The sequence below is a fragment of the Diadema antillarum genome, unplaced genomic scaffold, assembly GCF_040938485.1.
Source record: "Diadema antillarum isolate AM-2024a unplaced genomic scaffold, OU_Dant_1.0 scf00000128, whole genome shotgun sequence".
NCBI classification, from domain to species: Eukaryota; Metazoa; Echinodermata; class Echinoidea; order Diadematoida; family Diadematidae; genus Diadema; species Diadema antillarum.
Window position 1 is genome coordinate 5,952,905 of NW_027271017.1, and position 27,367 is coordinate 5,980,271.

Consider the following 27,367-nt stretch of genomic DNA (forward strand, 5'->3'; position numbering starts at 1 on the left):
AAGAAATCTCTCCATCTACTCTGTGATTGTCACTCCTTGTCTTTATGGCCTTTTCATTCCAAAGACAGAAAACATACCAACAAAGACTGGCCACCTTGTGAGTTTCCTTAGCATGATGAACACATGAGAAAGGCAGGAGGGGGATAGGAAAGGGGAGAGATATTGGCTACCAGTATATGAAATCTTCTTATATCGCTCATTCTTGTTTGCCGCTAGTCTAAACAACATCCTCCCCCTCCCCCCCCCCCCCCCAAAAAAAAAAAAAAAAAAACCGGGGTGGGGTCAGATGAGTATGACAATACACAGGTTAGTCTTGAATAACACCAACAAACATCGAAAGCTTTTGACGTATAAGCCTGCCCTATGATCAGACTGTTCCACAGTGAGAAAGCACAAAGCCATGCACTTTAACATAATGACTCCAAAATTTTTTCAAGACTCTTATTTTCACAAAGGAGTGTGGACAACATGCTTTTCTGGAGTCAACACCTATTTGACAAACAGGTCTTCAACTGTTACAGGATGTCTGCACATGTAGAACATGTCCATTTGAGTTTCACTCTGACGGCTAATCACAAGGCAAACTTTGGACTACCCACATGCGTGTAGAAGACAACGAGACAGCAGGATTCGAAAAAAGATGCAGTGAGTATGCTCAGAATGTATGTTGTGCCCAATCCACAAAATTGTGAGTGAAAAAAGATCCAAGTATCAGCAAACTTAATTGACGGGTGGAAAGAAATGCAGAAGAATATGGACTTATACACATGTTGGATACACACATAATCAATTTGTGAGAACTTTTCATGATCCATGCACACTCCTTCCACACTATGAATTATTCTGTCCTTGAAAGCACTAGTATATATCTGAAACTATTCGCAAAATGGTTCAATCTTTATGAAAGCATTGTCTCTGTCCTGTATGAAAATAAGTTTGAGGTTCATCTCCTTCCTAATTTCACATCACACATTATCCGTGTTCTACGATAGCAGAGCCGCATCATCATCCTCAAAGAGGCCAGAGCCACTAAATTCAATGGAGTCTGAGTCTGACAGATTTAGTGGTGCATCGTCCTCACTGCTTGCTCTCGCACGGGTAGCCTGCTCCTCGGAGGTGTGGATCATCGCAGCCTCCTCAGCTGCCTGCTCCTCATTGCTATCTGGGACTTGCTGGCTATCACCACCGCTGCTGCTCACTGGCTCAGTGACCTCACTTGGGGACGGTGATGAAAAGACCGCATCTTCAGAGCACTCATGCCCCTCATTCTCCTCCGGTGAGCCCTCGAGTGGCTCGTCGTTCTCCTGGTTTGCGACCTCCTGACTGGTGCTGGCATTTGCCTCTGAGGTTGTCTCAGGCTCACCATCCCCTCGAGTCTGGTTCTCTCTGCCGCGATTTATCCTCTCCATGATGTTCTGCAAGCCACTGCTGGATCGCCTCCTGGTCTCACCCTCCCCATTCCGCTGACTCGCATCCCCCCTCTGCTGCTCCGTTACCCTATCCACAAGGTTCTGCATCCCGCCCGCCAGCCGGATGCGGCGTATATTTGTCGCTGCCCGGATGATGTCCAAGTCCCGCTGCTCCAGCTCTGCCTCAGCATTGGTGTCCGAGTCCGTGTCAGTGGTGCAGCTGCTGGCGGTGTCGGCGACTGGATTCGGCTGGCGCAGCTCCGCGATCTCTGTGTACGGAGACGAGTTGTCTTCACTCGCAGGAGCCACTTGTGTCTCCTGCTGCAAGTCTCTGCCTTGCCCTTGACTGGCCACTGCACTACTATCAGCAGATACTGTGTCTTGTGTGGTGTTTCCTTGATTGGCACGGCTTTCATGAGGCTGTGGCTGGCTTTCTGGCAAAAGCTGAGTGACATTACTCGAAGGCTGACCTGGAGGATGAGGGTTTGTCCTCCTGGCATCCCTCGCCTGCCTCGCCTGGGCAGCTGCTTGCAAACTCTCTATAAAAGCCCTCTGGGCCTCGTCGAAGTGAGGTGATGACATTGTGGCAGTGTAGGAAGGCGGGGCCTCCCGCCTCATTAGCTCGTCCTCAATCTCACGCAGGGGCGATGTGTGGGTCGGAGGATGGGGGTCGCTGTGATAGAGCTGGTACAGCTTACAGGTGCAGCTCAGGGCAGCCACCAGGAGCAACCCACAGACTATGGAACCAACAACTGCTGCAGTGATGACTTTGGTTGACATAGCTACAGAAAGACAAACAAACAAAACAGATATCAGAACAAAGCGATCACACGGAGTTCAGATGCACTGTGTATCTCACATACACTGCACTTTGCCCACAGGACATGTTACTATGAAAGCCTCTTTAAGTTGCGAAGCATCACATCCCTGAATGAGAATGTGTCATCCATGAATATGCGCATTACAGTCAAGTACACTTGAACCTCTCGTATCCGGACAAGTCGGGACCGGGGCTCATCCGGATAAGGGATTTGGCCGGATACGGGAGACTCAATGCTTTATACATGTACATACACATACACATGTACTGATGTAGCCCATTGTAGTACCACATGTAGTAATGTGTATACTGCAACCTTTTCATTGTTACATTTGGGGATGTTTGGGGATGTTAAAATGTCTGAAGGTAAGCAATTTGGAAAGAAATTTGATGTAATGTATGTTAATCATGTTGGAAGTAATATGTAATTCATGTGTGTTTGTGTAGGAGTTCTCAAGGAGTTGGGAATCCCCCTTTCCTCAGGTAATTATTTAAAAAAAAATCACGGCGAGATTGCGTCTGTATAATAGAGAGATCCGGATAAAGGGAGGCCGGATAAGAGAGGTACAACTGTATATGACCTACTGCAGTCAGGACTTTTCCACAATTGTTGCGTTGTTCATTTATCCGTAGTCTAAATCATGGAGGATGGGCTGAACTCAGACACTCCAGGTTTACAAACCTAAAAGTTTTTCCCCAAAGCGAGTTACTGTGAATGTACTTGAATTGTGCACGATTCAGCCTCTGGCTCACTTAATTTGCATATGTTGTTTGCTACCTGTATCACTATGACACTATGAAAAGACATGCAACTTTGACATTCCACATCTGCCTGTGTTCAGGTCCAATATTACTTGAACTCGTACTATTCTGTCACTTCAATTTTACTCTATCTGTGAAGGTATGCTTGAATATGGTGTTGAGTTGCTCTCTTTTTAAGCGCTTTCGAGACAGGATAAATTCACTACTCACGGCAGCCCTGTTCGTCAGAGCCATCCTCACAGTCCACGTTCGTGTCGCAAATCCAGCTTTCCTGAATACACCTGCCTCTGCGGCAGAGGAAGAGCCCCACGTGGGAGTTGCACAGAGTCGCTGAGCAGTTCATCTCATCATAGTTTTCTGCACAGCAAATGGGAAAACATGCAGAAAGTGCAGTCAATCAACAAAACTTTCCTTCCTTAAAGCATACACAAACAGTGTGCAGTCATTCTCACATGCCAAAGCTATATCTGGCAAGTATTCTTTAATGTGATTAAAATCTTAAATACATATGATCATAAATCCATGGGTAGGCTATGGTTTCTTATCAAAGTTGATAAAATGATTTTCAAACAGTTTAGACCTTTATTGCTAGTCAAATCTATATCATATGATTACTAAAAACGTAACTTGAGTTTTAAACCATGTTGTACAAGTTTTGATCTTTATAATTTCATGCAGCAAATTCAAACACGAAATGTTCGTGTGCATTTTAATTTCATGAATTTCGCGAGCCCCAAGATTCGTGAAAATAAAATGCATGGGAAAGTTCTTGTCAACACTGTATGCATTGAACGTCATTGGCAATTCACGAAAATTTCATGCCAACAAAAAGGCCTTCGGCTCCAATTCACAAAAATTTCATGCCACTAATATATCATGTTTTACAGTTGCTAACCTACCATTTATAATTTAATTACTGGTACTCTTTCTGAATACTAAAATCTACTGTAGCATAATTCACTGGTCATCAATAAGGTGGACTAAATAGAACATTCGCATTTGTTTCAAAGTGTTCATGTGCATGTGTATGCATATGTGTGTCATTAAAAGGCTGAGTATTTACCACTGCACTGTGACTGCCCGTTGCACCGGTCATTTTTGGAGTAACACTTGATGACCTGGTCGTGTGGGTTGCAAGGTATCTTGTCGGCAGGGCAGTTACCTTGTGAGGAATGTGGCAAAGAGACCAAATCATGAGAGATACACATTGATGGGTGACACAAACAGCAGACTGAGACTAGATACCATGAATGAAGTTACACACTGCACTTTGCCTGATTGGAAATCTTAAGACACCTCCTATAGACCTAATCAAAACCACCATGGAAGGCCTTCAAAATAAAAGGGAATCGACAATCTAGCTGTAACAAAACTAAACTTCCTGACATTACGTTGGGTGATATCTGACGAGCACGCTCACCCACACGAGAGCTATAAATATTTATCTGCAATTTTTTCATAGCATGAGAAGAATGGTTTCCCTTTGCAAAAAGCAAGCTTATCGAAACTTCACCAGCATTTAGAAAAAAAAACAAAACTCAGGAACTTACAGAATGCAAAATGAATGATCTCTTTTGTCTATATGAGCAAGATTCACAAGAGCTACAAAGCAGGTGAAAGAATCAGAGATAATACTCAGATAACCTCAAAGAAACATTCATACATCAGTCCTTTGTTGCTTTAGTATTTCTTCATGCATCTTAACATTCTAATACAGCTCAGTTGGCAGAGTTCAGTTCTGACAAGTTCAAGACACAAGCCATGTCAAATTTAAACAGCATCTTTAAGTTGTTACATGAAAACTGAATTCACAAGAAATTGCAAACACTGTCTTCCAAGCTGATACTCTGACTTAAAAGAAACCTGCAGATTGATTTTTAGACTTCTGCATTTGACCATCTATAAATTGGTTAAAGTAAATAAATACTGGGTACCAGAATTTAAGAACTTACAGTGATTGGGATGAGGAATATGAATGTTTTCAAAATTCATAACAAATGACAATGAACATGGACGATGACATGGCAGCTTCACATAAGAATGCATAATTGGATGCTCAAGGAAACAAACCAAAGCATGCATAAATTCCACACAGGTGAACGAAAGCAAGCAGTGCTAGTTACACACAGACTGTGATCCTTGACCTCGAGGATAGCTATCTTCGAGGATAAGCTCGTAATTAAGCACCATGTAGAAGCACCTGTCGACAGCTAACTTGGAAGTTAACTCAAAGATTGCTATCCACAAGATCTCTCAGGATTAGCGCTCTGTCAACAAGCTGGGGGGGGGGGGGGGAGGGTTCCCACTCATAGTTAAGCATCGTGTGGACAGAACTTGTTGATAAGAAGTAAGACTCACTCAGAGTTACAGGGAGCAGTGAGCCTACCCTCTAGGGCCCCATTTCATGAATAGCAACTCTTGCTGGAATGCAACTTCCCATAGCAACAGCCAATCAGGAAGCTGGATTCTTGTCATTACCATGACAACTGCCATTCCAGCAAGAGTTGCTTTCATATCAACTTTTTATGAAATAAAGCCCAGGATAGCTACCTTTTAAGACAAGCGTAGTCACTGTACTCAACATGATCATGTGTCGTATTTAGGGGGCCAGAGCTTATCTTCAAAGATAGCTATCCTCGAGCTTAAGGATCACCGTCTGAACGCAACTATTATAATGGAATTACATTGCTGCATTTCTGGAATAGGTGAGCCTCCTATGTCATCATCCTTGTTCAGTGTATAATGTCTTGGGGGTTTTAGAGTACTGGCTTATCTGCTCAAGGACAACAAAAAAATTCACCACTCTACACATGGCACTATTGACGTATGTGTACTACATGATGGGAAATTATATAAATTGCCTGGAATGCCTCTTTTCAATTCACAAGGAATTTGTCGGTACTCACTGCAGCCCATTTCATCCTCCCCTCGTAGACAGGTCAGAATGCCGTCACAGTGCTGGTCTGGAGCATAGCAGTTCAGATCATCGTCTGCACAGAGCCGCTGCTCGCCGATGCAGTGACCTATCACAAGTCAACAAAGCACAACATATTGAGGATGGAAGAGGCTGAAGGATTCAACTGGGCAAGACTTCTGTTAAAGCGGAAATTTGTAAACTTTAAGGCATTTTGCGCACATGACACTAGCGTGAAAATAAAAGTACACAAATATTTTGCTTGTTGAATATGAAATACTATTTCATTTTTTGATCCCAAGGCATTAAAAAACAGCTGACAGAGCATAAAATGTAATTCATTTCCTATCCACCAACTTACATTACTGGACATTCCTATCTGACAAAATGGCTGGAAATGACAGGTTTTCTTGGCAAGAGTACAGTGACCCCTGACCTTAACATTTCACCATTACAATTTTACAGAAGCGAATGCCTTTTCATTTCTACCTTTAATGCCAAATTATACTACTACTGGACATTTCTACATGAAGTGGAAGCTGAAATGTTAATTTTGCCAAAGTTCTGAGACCTTTGACCTCTGACCTTGAGGGATTTTTGCCCTAAATCCAATCAGTCCATCTACATTTCATGTAGCATACCGTATTTGGGGGGGGGGGGGGGAGAACCATTAAATCCATAACTGTGGTTTCTCCACCATCACAATAACGAGCTGTGGGATGGATGGATGAACAACCTAAAAACATCATGCCTCCTGCGCCCTTCAGGTATAGAGATAAAGAAAAGACGAGCAGAATTGGAAAGACACAAATACGGAAACCACAGAAGGAAACAGGAACAAAGCAAGACATCAACAACTACCTTTTTTTGCATTATAGTATGTCTCTAACAATCACTACGTATCTCACCTTTGGTCTGGTAGGTTGCATTAAAGCCTGTGTTTGGGGCAGAACCGTCGGTGATGAAGACAATGTGAAGGCGGTTGCCTGTGCCCTCTATGACAGCAGGGGGGTAGTGTGTGCTGGTGCTATCAGTGCTGGATTTGTAACCGTAGTACGTGCCAATGAGGTCCTGCAGTATCGCAGAGAAAGGACAGTCAGATATTTACACTGCAGGGCATGGGTCTCACACTGACGCAAATTGAACTGAAATGAATTTATGATTTGGGTGAAATGGCTACTGAGGAAAAAAACGGATGTTCGTTTTAAAGCAAGTAACCACATAATCAACATTTGCAGGTCTCTTCCACAGGACTATGCAATGAAGAGAAAAGCCTTGCCTATGGACACAACAGCTGCCGCCGCAGGACTCCAACTAGGAACTTTACGATTGATAACATAAATTTCTGTGTATATGACACTTGTTTATAAGGTTCAAACAAACTTTGAGAGTTCAAACACACACAAAAAGTTGCAAACATTTCAGCCAAAATCCCTTGTGTGTTTGCACACAAGAGGTAAGTATGCCAACTGCATGCATCCCACACAGCACACATTTTCCTAATATTTCCCCTTTCTGTTTATACTTTCATTGGTAAGACAGGGCTGCACACTAACCCATTTTTTCTGCCGGTCCAACCTGTCTCTGTCGGACCGGTAAATGCCCCGTTTTAACATTTTTTACCGGTCTGAACAGAAAATTTACCGGTCAACAACGACAACCTTAAAAAAAAACTTATTTTCTTGTTTTTTATGGACGTACCCCCCCCCCTACCCATGTACATTTTACAGATTAATTTTTTTTAAAACTTGCATTATCTATTGCACAAGAAATTTAAAAAAAAAGATAGGAAAAACTAGAATGTTTGTTTGTGAATTACAGTGTAAAATGATAGTGAACAAAATTAGACTGTATCAAATGCGTTTGTGACTTTTTCTAAACATCGGCGCACGAACTTGCTGCGTAATAACCTGCTCTTTGTGGTCAGTTGGATTGCGACGATTTAATGAATTATTTAGCTGTGAAATTTTCTGATGCACGCGCTCCAAGGAGTTCTTTATTTTTCTCCCGATAATCTATTCGCATTTGTGCATGCGTTCTTGAAAGGCACACGACATGCAGGGCCGAATTTGCAATCCTTCTTGCGCCCATTTCCACCTCAAATATTAGCGGGATTGTGACGATTTCATAAATTACTTTGGCTGTAATCTTTTATGATAACGCGCCAAAATGGGTTGAAAATGTGTCCTTTATTTTTTCCCGATAAACTCTTCGAATTACGTAAGTGCGTTCTTAAAAAGATGCACCACATGGCCGAATTCATGATACTTTTTGCGCCTATTTCTACCTCAAATAATCAGCGGGATTGTGACGATTTCATAAATTACTTCGGCTGTAATCTTTTATGATGCACGCGCCAAAAGGGGTTGAAAATGTGTCCTTTACTTTTTCCCGATAAACTCTTCGAATTTCGTAAGTGCGTTCTCAAAGATGTTCCACACAGCCGAATTCATGATACTTTTTGCGCCTATTTCTACCTCAAATATCAGCGGAATTGTGGCGATTTCATGAATTACTTCGGATGTAACTTTTTGTGATGCACGCACCGGCTAGAATGGTTGAAAATGCGATCTTTATTTTTCTCCTCATAATCTCTTCGCATTCCGTACATGCGTTCTTGAAAGGTATACGACACGGCCGAATTCACGATCCTTTTTGCGCCTATTTCTACCTCAAATATCAGCGGGATTGCGATGATTTTATGAATAACTTCGGCTGTCATCTTTTATGATAACGCGCCAAAATGGGTTGAAAATGTGTCCTTTATTTTTCCCGGATGAACTCTTCGCATTTCGTAAATGCGTTCTTAAAAGATATACGACACGGCCAAAAATCATGATTCTTTTTGCGCCTATTGTTTCCTCAAACTTCAACGGGATTGCGATGATTTCATGAATTATTATTCGGCTGTAATCTTTATGATGCACGGGCCAAAAGGGGTTGTAAATGTGTCCTTTATTTTCTCCCAATAATCTCTTCGCATTTCGTACTTGCGTATACGACACGGCCGAATTCACGATCCTTTTATCGCCTATTTCCACACTGAATATCAGCCGAATTGTGGCAATTTCATGAATTACTTCAGATGTAATCTTTTGTGATGCGCGCACCAACTAGAATGGTTGAAAATGCGTTCTTTATTTTTCTCCCCATAATCTCTTCGCATTCCGTACATGCGTTCTTGAAAGGTATACGACACGGCCGAATTCACGATCCTTTTTGCGCCTATTTCTACCTCAAATATCAGCGAGATTGCGATGATTACATGTATAACTTCGGATGCAATCTTTTATGATACACGCGCCAAAAGGGGTTGAAAATGTGTCCTTTATTTTTCCCCGATAAACTCTTCGCATTTCGTAAATGCGTTCTTAAAATATACACGACACGGCCAAAAATCATGATTCTTTTGCGCCTATCGTTTCCTCAAACTTCAACGGGATCGCGATGATTTTATGAATTATTATTCGGCTCTAATCTTTATGATGCACGGGCCAAAAGGGGTTGAAAATGTGTCTTGTATTTTTCACCCAATAATCACTTCGCATTGCGTACATGCCTATACGTCACGGCCGAATTCACGATCCTTTTAGCGCCTATTTCTACATCAAATATCAGCGGGATTGCGATATGTCATTAATTATTTCGGCTATTATCTTTTGTGATACATTCACCAGAAGGGTTGAAAATACGTTCTTTTTTTTTCTCCCGATAATTTCTTCGCATTTGTGCATGCGTTTTCAAAATTATACATTGCATGCAGGGCCGAATTCGATATTCTTTTTGCGCCTATTATTGTTTACTCAAATTCCAACGGGATTGCGAAATTTTCATGAATTACTATTCGGCTGTAATCTATATGATGCAATCGCCAAAAGGGGTGAAAATGTGTCCTTTATTTTTCCCCCGCTAATCTTTCCCATTTCGCGTACATGCGTTCTTAAAAGGTATACGACATGGCCGAATTCAAGATCCTTTTTGCGCCTATTTCTACCTCACATATCAGCGGGATTGTGGCGATTTCATGAATTACTTCGGATGTAATCTTTTGTAATGCATGCACCAGAAGGGTAAAAATTTGTTTTTTATTTTTCTCCCGACAATCTCGTCGCATTTGTGCATGCGTTTTTGATGAACAACACGGCATGCAGGACTGAATTCAAGATCCTTTTTGCGCCCATTATTTCCTCAAATTTCAACGGGATTGCGTTGATTTCATGAATTGTTATTCGGCTGTAATCTTTTATGATGCACTCACCAAAATGTTTCCTTTATTTTTTTTTCTCCTCTATATACTTCGCATTTCGTACATCATAAGCTTTTGAAAGATACGACGCGGCCGGTCGAATTCATGATCCTTTTTGGGACGATTTCTACCTCAAATATGTAAGCGGGACTGCCATGATTTCATGATTTTTTTTTTCTCCCTAGTATTATCTCTTCACATTTTGTGCATGCGTTCTTAAAAAGTTCACGGAAGGGCCGATTTCGTGATCCTTTTTTGCGCCTATCTTCATTATGAGACCATTCTGAGCGAATGAAAATATTCATTTGTGAAATGACTGTGTAAAATGAAAATAAACGCAGTCAGATCCATTTACTGTATCGCTGAATATCGAATGTGTTTTACTTTTTCTAAAAATCGACACCAGTAAATTACCTCTAACATAACTGCCACGCTGCAGCGAAGCCGGGATCGGATCGATCATGCGTTAAAAATCATGAGTAAAATGACCTAGAAATGCGTGCGCTTCTATCCATGCTTCTTGTCTGGCATGACCGCCTATCGCAAGCAAACAAAAAGCAGTTACACTGTACATGCTTTGCATGTATTGCATTGCATGCAGTGCGTGAGCAGCGCCAAATGCGCAAGCTAGCGCGAATAACTGGTTGACTGCTAGTGCTCAAAACTAATCCCGTTTACTGTACAAATTGCACAAATTACCGGTATATCAGACATAAACGAAAGCTTGTGTAAAACTTGTTGAACAGTGCGATATCTTGCATTCTGTTTCTCCCTGATCGGGGCTGCTCTTTTTCTTTCTACTGACCCCACCAATGTTTTTTTTTTTTTTTTTTACTGGTCATGTCGGACCGGTAACTTGTGGATTTCCTGAAAAGTTACCGTGACTTTTACCGGTCTTTGACCGTCGGACCGGCGCCAGTGTGCAGCCCTGGGTAAGAAGTGGTTACTTTCAAGTAACCACTTCTGAGTACCACTCATGATGTACGATAACAGGAAACTGACAAACTGATAGGAATAACAAAGTACAGATTTCCATGTAATGAATAAATTGACCACAATAAATCTAAACATAATTGAGCAATTTATGAAGTCTTCACATACAATATTTACAAAATGTACATGATTCTCATCAGGTGTATTACAAGGCATGATTTGAAATTGTGAAGAGTTAGACACTCCCATAGCATGTTGTGCAGCTGCCTGAGAGGACCTGTTGACCTGAGAAGCTACACACACAATACTGCACATCATTTGAGTGGTCATACACACCCACCCATCCCCCCTCCCACACACACACATACACTACATAGAGGGATGTGCTGGTAGTATGAGAAGTGTCGCATTACCAACTTGGAATGAAGATGTAATTGAGCGGCAGCTCACATTCATGCACTAACAATCCAGCTGTGTGGCGTAAAAATGACCCCCCAAAACTCAGATAGGAACAGTTTTTGCATCATCGGCTATACATCACTGGAATCAAACTCCTGTCTACTAAAATGATTTCCTGAAAAATCAGTCAATCAGGAAACAAAATTTCACACTTTCCACTCACAGCATTGTCGGAGCTGCCATCGTACACAGAGACATAGTCAGTGTGGTAACCCTGCTCTAGGTCGAACCTGACGAAGCGCAGTTGAACGATGTTGCCCGCAGAGACCACGATGGTCCACCTGCACTCCAGGTCGTTGGGATAGGACTCCGGGAAATTCGGGGACGTGAAGAAGCCGATGTCGTTGCTGAGCTGGTGATCGCACACGGTCTCGCAGTCGTGCTCGTCCTTGCCGCTCCGGCAGTCCTGGCTGCCGTCGCATTTCTTGTCCTCGGGCAGGCACTGGTGATGACCGGTCTGGTCAAGGCAGGACATGGTATGTGGTGGACAATCAGCCGCCGTCGTGGAGCCTGTAGCTGGACTCTGTGACGGCTCTAAAGATTGGAATTAGAAAAAGAACAAGAACATAAGCACCTGAAGCTCTCTCAAGGGCACAATATAACATGTACCGGTAGGCACAGAGTGTGTACTTTGATAGCCCTTTAATACAAAGTGCTCTACTTCCTAATTACCAATCTACATGTATGTGTTAACCAAACACATTCAGTGGTCCTCAATATACATGTACAACTGTTTGTTGTTGTTGTTGTTTGTTCCTCAAAGGCATAGGAAAGACACAGAAATGATCATGCTTTCAAAACACTGTAGAATTTCATCATTTCATGTTGTGTTGCATTAAAAAAAAATAGCAAGTGCTTCTATCTAATAGAGAGCTTTCCTTGGCTCTGGTGGGGTGAGTGATTGCTGTTGCCATGGCAACACAGTTGACACTCACAAAAAGAGTGTCTTGCATAATTACACATTACACTGATCGCATGTGCCCAATTTCAACTAAATTGCATTAAAACTGAGAGAGCAATATAATGCATAACAAAGTGTTAAGATTTTTATGATATTAGCCGTTATAGAAATCATGGCAACTCATTAATTGAAACTGACAAAAAAATGCCCTACCTTGATGACACTCCATGACAGATTCGTCACTTCGATCACCACATTCATCTTGACCATTGCACAGCCACTTGCGGGGGATACATTTCTCTATAGTTCGACACAAGAACTGGGTTTCGATGTCGCAGGATTCCGCAGGAAAGACACCTGTGGAATTTAATAGTAGCAGAAAGAAAACAACATAACAGACATTTACAATGTATGCCTTTATGTACATTGAAAAAAAAAGTTTGTTTGTTTGTTTGTTTTTTTTTGATGGGCCTTTCCACCATTTCATGACACTTATGTGTGCTGAATAATTACATCCAAGACTGTCAGTCCACTGCCTCTCAATCCAAGCATTCAAGCGATGCTGTCATTTTATGGCAAATTCCAGGCATGTGAAGGCCAACCAAAATACAGTTTGAACTTCCTCCTGAGAACATAAATATTATAGGTTGCAAGAATGGAGAGAAAATGCACCTAGGTGCCATAATGGGCATCACAACATCTTTTAATTTGCTTTGTGTCATGTAACACACTGAAAAATATACATAAAGAATAGAGATACATAATGTGTACAGTGTACCTACAATGTCGAGTTTTGTATCGCATAACACCTTGTACGAACACATGATTTGCAAACATCAACGGCAGAACATCAGTGGTACTGGTACTATGCTAGTGAAGGGTGCTATCAGGGGTTTTCCCCTTTCTTTTTTTACATTTCACAAACTGCACAAAAGTGATCACACAAGATTTTTTTTCCTTCCTGCTCTCCCGATATATGCACAGGACTGCCGATTCAATACACATTGGGTAGCTGCCATAGCTTATTGAACTCCTCATACATGTAGCACAAGATTTCCACAACATGCAATGAAGATAAATTGGCAGCAGACTTTCATATTATATAAATAGTGCATGCTCTATGATGCACTATACTGGATTAGAGAACGACAAATACTAAATTATCCCGAGTGCTGTTTTGTTTCACCGAGGCCGCAGGCTGAGGTGAATAGAACTGCACGAGGGATAATTCAGTATTTGGAGTTCTATAGTCCAGTACTGGTGCATCAATAGAACATGCACTAATTATTATAGTAAATAGGTCCCTCGATCTACATGTATTTCCGTAGGTCTAGGCCCTAATTTACATCTAACAAGACTCACCGTACCGCCGGCACTGCACTTGTTGCACGCAGAGTTAACAACCGCAACCTACCGTAGTTTACGTACAAACTGTACACAGCGTGCGACGCTAGTACAGCCGTGTATGCATATTGCACATCACAGAGCAGACTTGGTTATAAACTCCTACATTCTGCGTCCTGCTGGCAGAGCTCTACGCGCGCATGACGTTGAAATGCTTGGCCTTGTCTTACTACGTCCATTGGCCGCCTAGCTCCCTAGGCCTTGCGCGAATCTCTTCGTACATAAAGCGTAGGCACGCACTGTAAGCGTTATAGTGGCACGGTCGTGCCACTATAACAAAATTTTTGCACGATCACGTGATACTATCCAACCAATCACAACGCAAATTTCACTCTACCTATTTACTATAAAACAATAAAGCACATTCATGAATAGTATTATAAGCACAAGCACACAAAGATAAAAACCTACAATCTGGTACTTCATACATACTTAACATTACACGACATTCTATGTCTATCTCCCCACCATTCTATTAAAGGAGACCTCTAGATAATTTGTTAACTTTTGAAATCAAAACTCTATAAATCTGTTACATTAGGGACAAAATTTCAGAATTGATTTGTAGACTTTGTAGAATTTCATCTCTTTTGACCCCTCTTGGGGTTCAAGAGTACAAACGGACATGGAATATGAATACAACAACCTTGTGAATATAATCCTTGTAAATCATACATACTGACACCGAGATTTAAAAGATGATATAGTGCATCAAAGTACAAACATGTGAAAGTTAAAAAAGAGAATGTTTTCAAAATTCATTACAAATCACAATGATGCTGAAACAGCAGTTCCACACACAAGTGCATGATTGGGTGCTCAAGTAAACAGCACAAAATAAAAAAACATGCATAAATTCTACACAGATGAACTTGTTGAGCAAATTGTATTGTAATGGAATAACAACACTGTATTACAGGAAGGTGCAAACCTCCTAGGTCATCATCCTCGTTCAGTATTATGTTTTGGTTTGTCAGAGTACAGGGGCTGGTTTATCTGCTCAGGGACCACAATGAATTCCACAAATCTGTATATGGTGCTATTGATTTATGCACTACCTGATGTGAAATTATATAGATTATCTGGAATGCCGCTTTAAACAATTGCACTGATGGTTGATGCCTGCTCTGATGACTCTCCTTTCATTCAGAACAAGCATTTTCTTCTGATCAAGCCCACCATAAAACAAGAAAACACACTCTCACCTTTAAAGTATGTTAGCTGGAAGCCTTTGCGTGTGTTTGAACTGTCCGACTCGAAACTGATGCGGAGACGCTTGTTCTCCGACAGAGTTGAAATGTAGGGGGTAGGCAGAGAATCGCCACAGTATGCCTTGGACTGCTTGTCCGTTATCGTTAAAACATCGGCTGTGCACTCTGTACCATCTTGCCCTTCAATGTCAAATGACGTGAAGCTGGACAAAACAAAGCAGATACAGATAGAATTGATGAATCAAGTTATTTGATTCTTTCCGTCATATTCACAGATTTATGAATTTGACAATTGTGACCAAATATGGATCCAATGATGTACCATACACAGTGAGCACTATGCCATACATGTACATCACAGATTCCTGTGGGATATAGACACAAACATGAGACAAACTGTGGTACTTGGCACTCAACAAAAGGGTTTGAAATAAAACAAAACAAAAAAAAAACTAGAAAAGCACTCTGAGAGCGCAGACCTCCGCCAAGCAGTTACTTTCCACCCATGGTCTTGCTCTTCCCAAAGAGATTTTTCTCCTCTCCACCAATGGAGAAAAGCTTTTTGGGTTCTTCCATAGAGATCAGTCATTTCCACCCATAGGCATACATGCTGAAAAATCGCCTGATTTCCCAGTATAGAAGCCTTTGTTACATCATAAACTTTCAGCTGCGTGGCGCGCGTCTCGCCCTAGCAGAAAACTAGAGCACGCACTTTAGTGCGCGTTTGAAAACCTCAAAATGCGCAGCTTGAACTCCCTAGTTCATTGACTCTACCTGTCAAAATATAAAAAATCCTTCATAAAATCCCCCAAAAATTCTCGGATCACTACCAAAATGTAATTATTTGTTACTTGTGTCATTCTCAACCTTTCCTGTAAGTTTCGTCAAAATCCGTTCACTACTTTTGAGTTATTTTGCACACGGACAAACATACAAACTAATTAACAGTGTAAGAAACAAACCAATAGTAACGAAAACATAACCTCCTCCCTTGGCGGAGGTAATAATACATTTCTTGTGGTATCAACATTAGGAGATGAATCACAAACATGTTTTGGGCAGAGAAATATAAATCTTGCATCAATAGATAATGCGAGTTTACCAGGTACTGTAAAACGAGGAATTTTCGCGTGCACTTTAATTTCGCGAATTTCGCGAGCGCCAAGATTCGCGAAATTAAAATGCACGCAAAAGTTCTTGTTTACACTATATGCATTGAACGCCAGTGGCACTTCGCGAAAATTTCATGCCACGAAAAAGGCTGTCAGCTCCAATTCGCGAAAATTTCATGCCGCAAATATATCATGTTTTACAGTAATTGTTTTGCATGCATGAGAAATAAAAAACTGGATACATTTGCATGTAATATCTCAAGCAATTTGATTTCTAATTCAGAAGGGCAAAGCAGGGCAGAGACTTGCTGGGGGTACTTTCCCTCAAAAGTATGAATGCTGCATTTATACACCACACCACCAAAAATTTAAAGTGTACAGATCATGCCCCATGGCAAGATTTTTGTTGTACTACATAATACAAGGCTGTGCAGGGAACTACATGTACAATGTATTCTTCAGTGCATTTGCTCCAGATTCAGTTTCGATGATCCATTTATAGAATATGTTTATTTCTATTGAGGTACATGTAATCGGAAAGCATTGAAGTGTGGTAGCCAGTTGTTTAAAAAAAACATTAAAAAAGATTTAAAAAAAAAAAAAACTGGTGGGCGTGAGTTCACATTAAATTAGGAGATCATGTGACTCGTGTGTGATGATACAGCAGTTGCGATTCATATTTCCCCACATCTACAAAGTGTACATACAAGTATACTTTTTGCATGCCAAACGTAATGAATAATAAAGCATCAACAGCCCTGTTGTAATTCTGAAACTATACCCTACATGAGGCACTGGGTCACAATAACGCTCGAATTGCTATGCTACCAGCTAATAGATTCTGTCTAATTATTCAACTGAGGCATTTGAGATACATACGAATAGCTTATAAAGTGACATGTTTTGCATCATTGAATTACAAATTCTCTGTAATACTGTTACCGCACTGGCATCTTTACACACACTCCATTTTAACAGAGCCTTATTACCGCAACAACGTCCAAGTAGCATCCACGCAACTGTTTTTTTTACCATGCCTATTAAAACGGTCCCTGCAAAGTTGAACACTGCTCAGACATTGTCACAGTAACTTCTGCAAAATTGTCTATCAAAATGGTACCCCCGCTCTCTCCTGCAGTTTTCCTGCCAGAGGCAGAGATATTTGTTCTCTAAACATTGTCAGGGTAAGGTTTATTAAAACAGGGGATAAGACACTCAAGCAGCATCTATTACTTGGCTGCATTTTGCCTTGTCTCTTTTTAAGATGGCTTCTCCTCAGAGTCTCTAACACAGGAAATATTTCAGTTCAAATATAAATCAAATCTTTCAGCCAGTTTCTAGGAAAAGGGCAATTTGAACTATAGAAAAATTAAAGAACTACCCAAATTACTCTATTGTTCATGGAGAAGCAGGCTAATCCAATCTGTCACTTTTTAGTCCTATTCTCAACACATTGCAAGGTGTGACACAATCGCATTAACAGCATGAAACTTTCTGTGGAATTTTGATGTGTTCTCCTTAAATTCTTATGTAAATACTGGAACAAAAAAAAAAATGATATTGCATTCGCATGAAATCCTCATTTGTCCAATTACTTGTGATGTTTTACAATACACTGGCCTCAAAAATTCGAATGACTGATGAATACTGGATGAAAAATATTAAATCAATGAATAAACATGTACATAAATGAAATCTATACAATCGAACTGAAAGGGGATTTGTGACCTTCCATTGTTCCATTTCAGCTCTATCTTCTCGCTAACTCCTCCTTTATCTCTGACCTATCATGACCTGTAAATATGTACTCTTATTCCAACAGTACATGTAACCTCTCTGTGTACGTGTGTACATGTAATTGGATGATATACTTCTACTAGTGTTAAAACTGCAATCTCTTGCATACCCTAGCTTAGTGCTCTTTGTTTATGGACCTTATCAAAGGCTTTAAAGTGCTTCTCAGAAGTCCAGGTCATTTATGTAATGATTCTCATACATTGTACTTATTCCCAGTTTCTGTATCTTGTTTTGATTCGGTTTCAATTACCTGTGATGTTAACAAATAGACATGATCACCATTGGGCCTCCCTCGTGCTTGATGCCAAAGTTTTTTCAAAACTTGGCTCTACAGATACATAGTAAAGTGAGATCACAAGCCCATACTTCAATCATATTCAAAGATCTATGCATTTCCATATATCCACAACCCCACTCAAATAGAAATGTACACACACAGACATCATGCGTTTCTTTAAAAAATGTGCATGAAACTGACGGCTTTTCCAAGTCTAACATTGTCAGATTCAGTTTGTGCAGCTTCAACCACAAAGAACTGCAAGGGCTGTCCATCTGGCCATCGCTCAGCCGGTCAACGTTCTCTGCCTCTCCAATGAGAAAAATCTGGACCAGTCAGAGCTTTTGGGCCAACATACAATATCAAATACAGTTCGACCTTGATTATCCTGCCTCCTTTTATCCATCTCTATTATCTGGATGCGTTCACGCAGTGAAGGACTTTTTTTTTTCATCCAAAAATTGAGAAAAAACAGTGACTTTAAACTCAATTAAAATTTCTACAAAACTCACAGGATTTACCTACAATATTCCTGACAGAACTAACATAAAGATATACTTTATTTTTGTGAAGAAGGGACGACAATTTTGCACAGGCTAGCACAGATAACACCACCGTTTGCGGGTGCGCTACCTGCCTAGCTGCCAGTGCACTGGGACGGCAGCTTGGACAGCAGCTATATATTAAATACAATTAACATTGTGTCTCCCATATCCGGCCAATTCGCTTATCCGGATGAGCGCCGGTCCTGACATGGCCGCATAATCGAGGTCGAACTGTAGTTGGAATTCTACCTACAGAGTACAGCTGAAACTCCTACACATCCCTGTAACAAAAGCTATGAACTTTAATACATGAAATACACCTTCCAAAATGTTTAGCACATTACACTCTCACAGACTGTATTTGAATAAAATGCACACGAAAGAAGTATATCTAGTCTTTGGCCCATGGAAAGGACAGAATCAAACACTACAGAGGAAATACAGCACTGAAAGACTACTTAAAGGACAAGTTCACCTTCATAAACATAAGGATTGAGAGAATGTAGCAATATTAGTAGAACACATCATTGAAAGTTTGAGGAAAATCAGACAATCCGTTCAAAAGTTATGAATTTTTGAAGTTTTTGTGCAGTACCCGCTGGATGAGAAGACTACTGCAGTGTATGAATAACTTAGATGTCACATGCGTACAACAATATAAGGAAAATATAAAGAGAATTTCACAAAATTCCATCTTTTGAAAAAAGTACACATTCCCCTGACTCGTTACCGATAAATGTTATGGGTAATATTATTCCCCCTGCCTTTAGAAAGAGGCAAGTCAATTGCTCTTTTATTATGCGAAAAAAGTGAAAATATGTTGAATTTTCTTTTATATTTTCTTTATACTGTTGTACGCATATGACTCACAAGCTGTAGTAGTCTCCTCATCCAGCGGTTCCAACACAAAAATTTAAAAAATTCATAACTTTTGCATCGATTGTCCAATTTTCCTCAAACTTTCACTGATGTGTTCAACTAATATTGTTGCATTTTCTCAATCCTTATGTTTATGAAGGTGAACTTGTCCTTTAATTTTCTTTAGAGCAACTAGTATACAAATATACACAAGTAGTCAATCTTTGAAAAGACTGAAAAAGAAAGAAAACAGTTTGAAGGGTATGACATATATATTCCATTTTTATACAAATCAACTATGCATGACACAGCCTTTTTTTTTTCCTTTTGTGACAGAGGTTTATAGTCTTCATGTTTCATTTGTGTTTTACCAATGCTGGCATGGCACTGGACTTTGATCCATACAGCCCACATAAGCCATACAAATGAAGTTGAATCTACATGTATGGCGTGGCACAACAATGAAATTGCTGGAGTGTTACTTCCCTGACATGTGAGTCAAGCCTACAAAATCCTGTATTACAATAATACAAAGAATCTATTTCTGGATCAGCAGCCACAAAATACGAGAAACTGAGAAATAAATTGATAAGACATCATAATAGACAGGCAGATGTACACTATGGGGGGGGGGGGGGGTGAGGGTTTCCTGCATTCATGTTCTTTCCTCTGATGGTAGACTGTACTATGCACAAAACTTTGGAGAAAACATTGTACACAAACAGAGTGCATAAATTTGCGCACTCCTGTGCTTAGGGCACTGCATAATATTGTTCACAGAGAAATGGTCCCACACCAAGCCATTTTAGGCAAGTTCTCTCCAACAGCATAGCACTTAACTACCACTTGCACACGACACGGGGACAGAATGGCTGCATCCATCTACAGCTCAAATTTTTGTCGGGAATTACCCTGACAAATATATACTGTTTATGATAGAATGAAACTTCAACTGTTCTACACACTGAGTACTTGAATGGGACCTGCACAGAAGTATATCACATATAATACTCGTACCGGTAACTTTTCATGGCATGCAATAAAGGCTCATGAAATTAAACACTAATAAGAAACAAAAGAAGGAGATGATCTGTCACAGGACAATATCAAAAGTGTGTCTCTGTCGTAGCTGTGTATCATATCTAGACTGATGACAGACAATAGACGCGTGCGCTGTGGCTCTATGTTGACATGGCATATCTCTGTCCCATACTCATAACCAATCATAATTCACTCTGTCATAACACCAACTGCGTATACTGTCTACTGTTGTCCCTTTATTCAAACAAACTCAGCTTTAATACTGTAATATCTTTTGAGTAGGATAGGGGGCGTGAGTCTCCTATCTACTCCAGTGCCACCCAGTGCATAGATGTTTCAAACTGATACTGTTGTCAAAGGACTTGTAAATCAAGTAAACTTCTGGACCCTCTTACCACCTCATGTGTTTGTTTAGCTCTGATCTGTCAGTATTTAAATAGCCAAATACTGCTTCCTGCACTATTTACCTTGTTGAATGTTGTAATATCTGGACAACCCACTTAATTTTGTTTGAACAAAAATACTATACATGTTCATTGATACACACTATTTGTAAAAACAAAACAAAACAAAGCAAAACAACTACTGAAGACCTACAATGTATGCAGAACAAAAGTAAGATATACATGTACTTGTACACTCTTAAAACACAACTTAAATGATGAGAAAACTAAAACTATGAGAAACGAAGAGATCCTCAGGTTTACCATTCACCAGAGCAGTGCACTTTGCCTTCTTGGCACTCCACCTACATCATTGTACATATATGTACAGTACTGCAAGGCAAACTAATTGCAAAAATTTAGAGATTTGGGAATTGCTGCATGCCCCTTGGGCAACAACTCCTTAACTTCAGACATTTGGGCCCTCACCACCATTGATACAAAAACAAAAAACAAAAAACAAAAACAAAAACAAAAACAAAAAACAAAACAAAAACAAAACTATAATCCCCTCCTCCCTTTTCAAGATTCCAGATAAGCTTGGTCAATATCTATCTACCAATTTTTAAGAAGAAGAAAATGCGTTAAAAAAAAAAATGAAAATGAACTAATTTTGGGTATTTGGGCAAAGCCACCATTTGTACAAACTATAATCCCCTTCCCCTATTGATGATTCCTGTCAAATCTGGTCAAACTCCAGCCACTTTTCTTCAAGATGAAAATGTCAAAAATCATGACCAAAATTTGATAATGTGGGGTATTTGGTCTGGGCCTATGATGATTCCAACCAATCTCAGTCAAAAGCCAGATGTCACTTTTCCCAACAACAATGAAAGTGAAACATAATGCACACAGGAAATGATAAACAATCGCCAACAGGTCACCTGAGCCACTTCAGGCTCAGTGATAGGGTGCAATTAAGACCCCGTTTACAGTGCAGGGCTGGGCCGAGCCGCGGCCGAGCCGCGGCCGAGCCCAACCTCAATTGCAAGGCCGAGCCCCGCAATTTTGTCCGTTTACACTGCCGGGCTCGGCCACGCTTTTGATTCAAACCTTTCAATATTTTGTCGTAGTGGCGCTCTGCTTGTAAACAAACACAATTTTGTATTGTCTGGTTTTCAGACCCTTTGCCAACTGAATTCCGTGGCGACGAAGTCGCCGTTCAGGCAAAGGCCTTTGCCGAAGGAAAAAATCCTTTGCAGGACAAAACCACTTTAAATTATACTAGTTTTCGATGTTGAGGGGTTAATATCCTGAATAGCGAAACAGTACAGGCAGAGGGTGTGGAAGCCAGACTAAAATTGGCCGTACATTTGGCCCAGTTTGCGTTTACACTGAGAAAAGGCCGGGCTCGGCCACGGCTTGGCCACGGCCGAGACCACCTCCAGAGCGTGGCCAAATGCGCGGCTAATTTTGGTCTCGCATTTGGCCTTTTGTGTGTTTACACTGAAATGAAGGTTGGCTCGGCCACGGCCGAGCCGTGGCAGAGCCTCGCACTGTAAACGGGGTCTAACTCTGCGATAAGACGCAAAAGCTTTTAGATCCATAATGGTCATCAAAGCACTGTGCGAAGCAAAGGAGAAAACATTCCAACAGTTCACCTCTGCGTATCTCCCTTACTTTACCATCAAATCCCTTGAAACTTCACACATAACCAATATGGATATTTCATCCTCCATATGAATTTTTGGCAAAAATGTTGATGTATCTGCTAGTCCGTATAGCCCAGACTCACAACCTGCAAAATTTTGTGTTTGCGCAATTAGTAGTTAGGTCATAATCAGAACAGACAGACAACTAAGTTTATGAGAAAATACTGGATATGCACACCTAGATTTTCCGTCTATGCATGCATTCTCTGTTACAGGCCTCGAAATAGGATTTTGGAGGGGCAAGGCCATTTAGAAAAGGGCACTTTTTCCAAGAGGCCAGGGCACTTAAGTCAGTCAGAGGGGCACCAAGGCCACATTGGAAAGGGCATGTTTGGTGTTTATGAAAAAAGAAAGAAGAAAAACAAACCGAGAAAAACAAACAAACACACACACACAAAGTGCAACACACAACAAAAACCTCTTCCCTACAGCTGTAACACATTCCCGATCTCCGCGTTTCTATCAGGTGAAACAACATTTTTTAAAACAGGAATAAAACAACAGTAGGTATTGATTGAAACTCGACACCCTTTCAGGCCAGCCAGGCTGCCATGAAACTTCAAAGCACATTCCGACAGCTGGCTGGCAAAACCACAAGGCAAAGGAATTTGCGTGCGCGTGTAGATTGCTATGATTATTCTGTGACAGACAGTTCATGACCTCCAAGAATGCGCCAGTACGCACGGTTTCTTCTGTTGATTGGTCTCTCTCTCTCTCCACCCCTCCCCATTCCCTAGTCTGGCACACCTTGGCATCGTGGGATTTTTCTTTTTTCTTGGTGAACTTGGAGTTCACTCTTTACTACTCTATCTGAATATGCGCTGCCTAGCTAGTACATACTCGCGGCCGCTGCGCTGCGGAGGCAGTCGGGACGGTAAAAGCCGGTCGGGCGTACATGTACGTACACGTCGTCTCGTAGCTCGGAAAGATACTTTGAGTTTAAATCAGATACATCGGGACGCGAGTGAACTGAAGGTATGATATTTGAGATCAGGAAAGTTGTTCAAGCTTATTAAAGAGACTTTGAGAAAGGGCATATCATACGTCATAAATAATAACTTCCATTCTAAAAGGGCACCACGGCCCCAAGAAAAAGGGCACATTTTTTTTGGCCGTAACTTTGATCAAAAAACAAAAGGCATTGCGGCCAACGAGAGGGGCACCGACGGCCATGGCCGTCGGTGGCCGTCGGTTAATTCGAGGCCTGCTGTTAATTAGCTCACGCTCAGCCAATCAGTGCTGTCAGGTTCAGTGATTGGGTTCTGTCAGGGAGTTGAGAAGAACCCTGCAATGTGCCAACTGTTGCATGCATTTATGCCATGGATTTTACGTGTACATAGCGCGAAGATTTGATAGGTCAGGATTGACCGTAATCTTGATTTTTTTTCCTGACATACATGTAACTGTGCGACACAAATTACAGAAAAGACATTTGGAACAGGGAATGGACATACTACAAGTCATTCATTTTGGAGCAATAAAGAAAATGTGAGAAAATAATGCTTTTCTTACCGACGAAATTTTTCTTTTTTTGTAAGCTAATTTTCAACATTATTTTCACAGATTTATCCCCAATAAGACCCAAAATAACTAACATTGCGAGTTAATGAGTTGTTTCTCCTTCAATTTGTTGTATAGATTATATCATTTGATGTTCTGAAGTGAGGATATTGTGATTGTCCTGCAATACTTCTCTTACAGTTTGGCCAACACAAGTTGTTTACTTTATGCAAATTAGTCAGTGAGGGCAAAAGCTTTTGGAGAGTTAATTGCACCATATCGCCGAGCCTGAACTGGCTCTTGAGAGCTAAATAACTGATGTAAGTACTGTAACCTGTACATTGAATTGTCAAAATCCAAGAACACCTGTCCAGGGTTGTGCACTGTCCTAAACAATATGAATGTATTTGTCCCCCTTTTCCTCTTGCAAAGGTGAGAAACTAAGGTAACAAAAGACAGACTTTAAAATACTGTAAAACATGATATATTCGCGGCATGAATTTTTCGCGAATTGGAGCCGACTGCCTTTTTTGCGGCATGAAATTTTCGCGAAATGCCACTGGCATTCAGTGCATATAGTGTACAAAAGAACTTTCGCATGCATTTTAATTTCACGAATCTTCACACTCGCGAAATTCGCGAAATTAAAATGCACACAAACATTTCTCATTTTACAGCAAGTAGCATTAAAAGCCTTCCCAGACCACAACAAAGGACTTATATACCATTATTGGAAACACTACAAACCACTATTTATTTTGTGTGTGATTTTGTTATGTTTACTGATGCTACAATGTATATAAGCAACAACTAAATAAACACTTAAAGAATAAACCAACAAAAACAAAACCAGACCACAAATTGCTTCTGTGTTACACTTACAATGTATGGTAAGCCATGGTGAAATAAATGCATCAGACAGATTTGTGGATAGTTTTTACTGGTTTCAAGAGAAGAATTGCAGCAAATAAACTTGTTCAGCAAGATGCAGAATAGCTGGGAAATTTACAGTCTGTAGTCTCCAGTAAGTTTTTGTTGCTCAAATTCAACAGTGTTGGACGCAAAGCATCATCAATTCTGAATTATGAGGACTAGAAATTTGATGACCTTATGGCACAGTGTAAAGTCTTTGCCACAGTAAATATGTGTGATGAATACAGCAACATATATACTGTAAAACACGATATATTCGCGGCACGAAATTTTCGCGAATGGAGCCCACGGCCTTTTGTGTGGCATGAAATTTTCGCGAATTGCCTCTGGCGTTCAATGCATATAATGTAAACAAGAAATTTCGTGTACATTTTAATTTTGCGAATCTTGAATTTCGTAAAATTAAAAGGCACGCGAACATTCGTTTTACAGTTCCTAGGTATGCTGAAACAGCAATTAGAAATACACCTGTGTCATTTTCAAAATTCAGTTTAAGATTTTCATATGGTTATTTTCAGTTCATGCAAACCTTAATTACTCATGAGATACTTGAGTTTCTTTTTTATTTCTTAATTCATGACTCCAATATAAAAGTGAAGCGCTGTGTTTGTCTATTTGTTCGTTTGTTTGTTTGTCTATGCACCTCTTTAAGTCAAAGCTGTACTTTTCAGGTGATGGCACTATGGCCAGGATATATAATGAGAGTGGTACAGTACCTTATGGTTATCATCTCATTCGACTCATGATAGATATGCCATTTGCAGTTGATATCGTTCGGGTAGGAGTCAGGGAAGTTTGGACTGCTGATTTGACCCTCGTCCTCGTAGCGGCCATCAGTGGAACACAGGGTTTCGACTGAAGGCTGGCCAGGCACTGAAAAAACAATCAAACAATACAAACAGGTCAGGTGTACAGTGCAAACATAACATTATGAAGACGATAGATGACCTTGCATTGATCAAGACACACATAGGTGACTCATGGCAAAAAAACAACAGTAATAATAACATCATTATCATTAATAATAATAATAATAATAATAATAATAATAATGATAATAAAAACAATAATAATGATGTCATTAAAAGGATGATATGGATCTAAGTAGTAAAATAGACATCTGTCAGCACCAGATACAACATACAATCAAATGTACATCTATTGTTGTGAGAAGGGGGAAAAATAAAAGAGACATCGCCTACACTGTACACAAGATCTGAACATTGTCAGCTTTGTTAATTTCTATTCCCTGGACCACTAAAGGTTTCCTTTGTGGTCAAAACAATACAAGCATGTGACAGGACGGTGCGCATACTGAAACTTGAACTGATAAGCTAAAGAAGGTCAAACTCACCCGACAGGCAAAGAATTGATGTAATAAGGAGCTGGCACACAATCATCTGATACAGTCCTGTTGATAGAGCACAACAATAAAGTTAATCCTGTACATGAATCGAACATTCTATTTTCAAGAATGACTAAAAGACAAAGAGTTGTATTGTATTATGCTTGAAACTCACTTCATTGTCTGTTTATATCTGAAATGCTAGAAATTCTTCTGATCAACAATTCGCAGCAGTACAATTCGTTCAATTGTCTAGATGTGAATGTTTATTATTAACATTAATTTAATCAAAGTTCAGGGAGACTCCAGATGCAGACTACGTTGTAGCTTGCCTTCCTAGGGGACAGAAATAGAATCAAAAGGCGAGCTGGTATTTATGATGGAATCTGCAATTACTAGCAATGAAGCCTGCTTTGGTCCAAGGACTTCATTTCTCTAACCCTCTACAAATTAAGTTTTGGTAACTTGAAAATAATTTTTGAGACACTGTCAAATGCCTCTTTTTTTCTTTTGTAAAAATGGAGATACACATGGAAATATATGTATGAAAATTAAGCTAAGGGTAGTACTGGAGTAACCAGCAAGAAATAACACTCAAGATTAGCTGGATCAGGAATTCTAGACAGAAGTTTACATTAAGTACAAGTATAATCTTGTCAGAAGCCATAAGCTCTAAACCTGCAAACATCAACGTTTATACATGGGACAATTGATGCAAAAAGTACAAGTGCAGAATATATCCTATGGAGTTGTATGTGTGATTACACACACCATGAAGTGGAGGTCATTGATGGTTTACATATTG

At 40.4% G+C, this 27,367-nt stretch overlaps 1 protein-coding gene across 1 annotated transcript; it reads right to left on the reverse strand.

Moving 5' to 3' along the window:
• Positions 1–291: 291 nt before the first annotated feature.
• Positions 292–26,626, reverse strand: LOC139720543 (low-density lipoprotein receptor-related protein 12-like). The gene is made up of 10 exons (XM_071631895.1): positions 26,572–26,626; positions 25,934–26,090; positions 15,054–15,262; positions 12,658–12,801; positions 11,707–12,077; positions 6,814–6,976; positions 5,898–6,014; positions 4,055–4,153; positions 3,202–3,348; positions 292–2,191 (listed from the first exon to the last, which is right to left on the reverse strand). The coding sequence occupies exons 1-10, from the start codon at positions 26,615–26,617 to the stop codon at positions 984–986; spliced, it is 2,661 nt and encodes an 886-aa protein (XP_071487996.1). The 5' UTR covers positions 26,618–26,626; the 3' UTR covers positions 292–983.
• Between the last annotated feature and the right edge of the window lie 741 nt (positions 26,627–27,367).

What these genes read in the sequence shown, in the direction of transcription:
- LOC139720543 (XM_071631895.1), bottom strand. Translation starts at nt 26,617, where the DNA reads ATGATTGTGTGCCAGCTCCTTATTACATCAATTCTTTGCCTGTCGG. An exon ending in ATCAATTCTTTGCCTGTCGG is followed by an intron (nt 26,091 to 26,571) that starts GTGAGTTTGACC and finishes TTGTTTTTTCAG; the next exon opens with TGCCTGGCCAGCCTTCAGTC. An exon ending in AATGAGATGATAACCATAAG is followed by an intron (nt 15,263 to 25,933) that starts GTACTGTACCAC and finishes TGTTTTGTCCAG; the next exon opens with CTTCACGTCATTTGACATTG.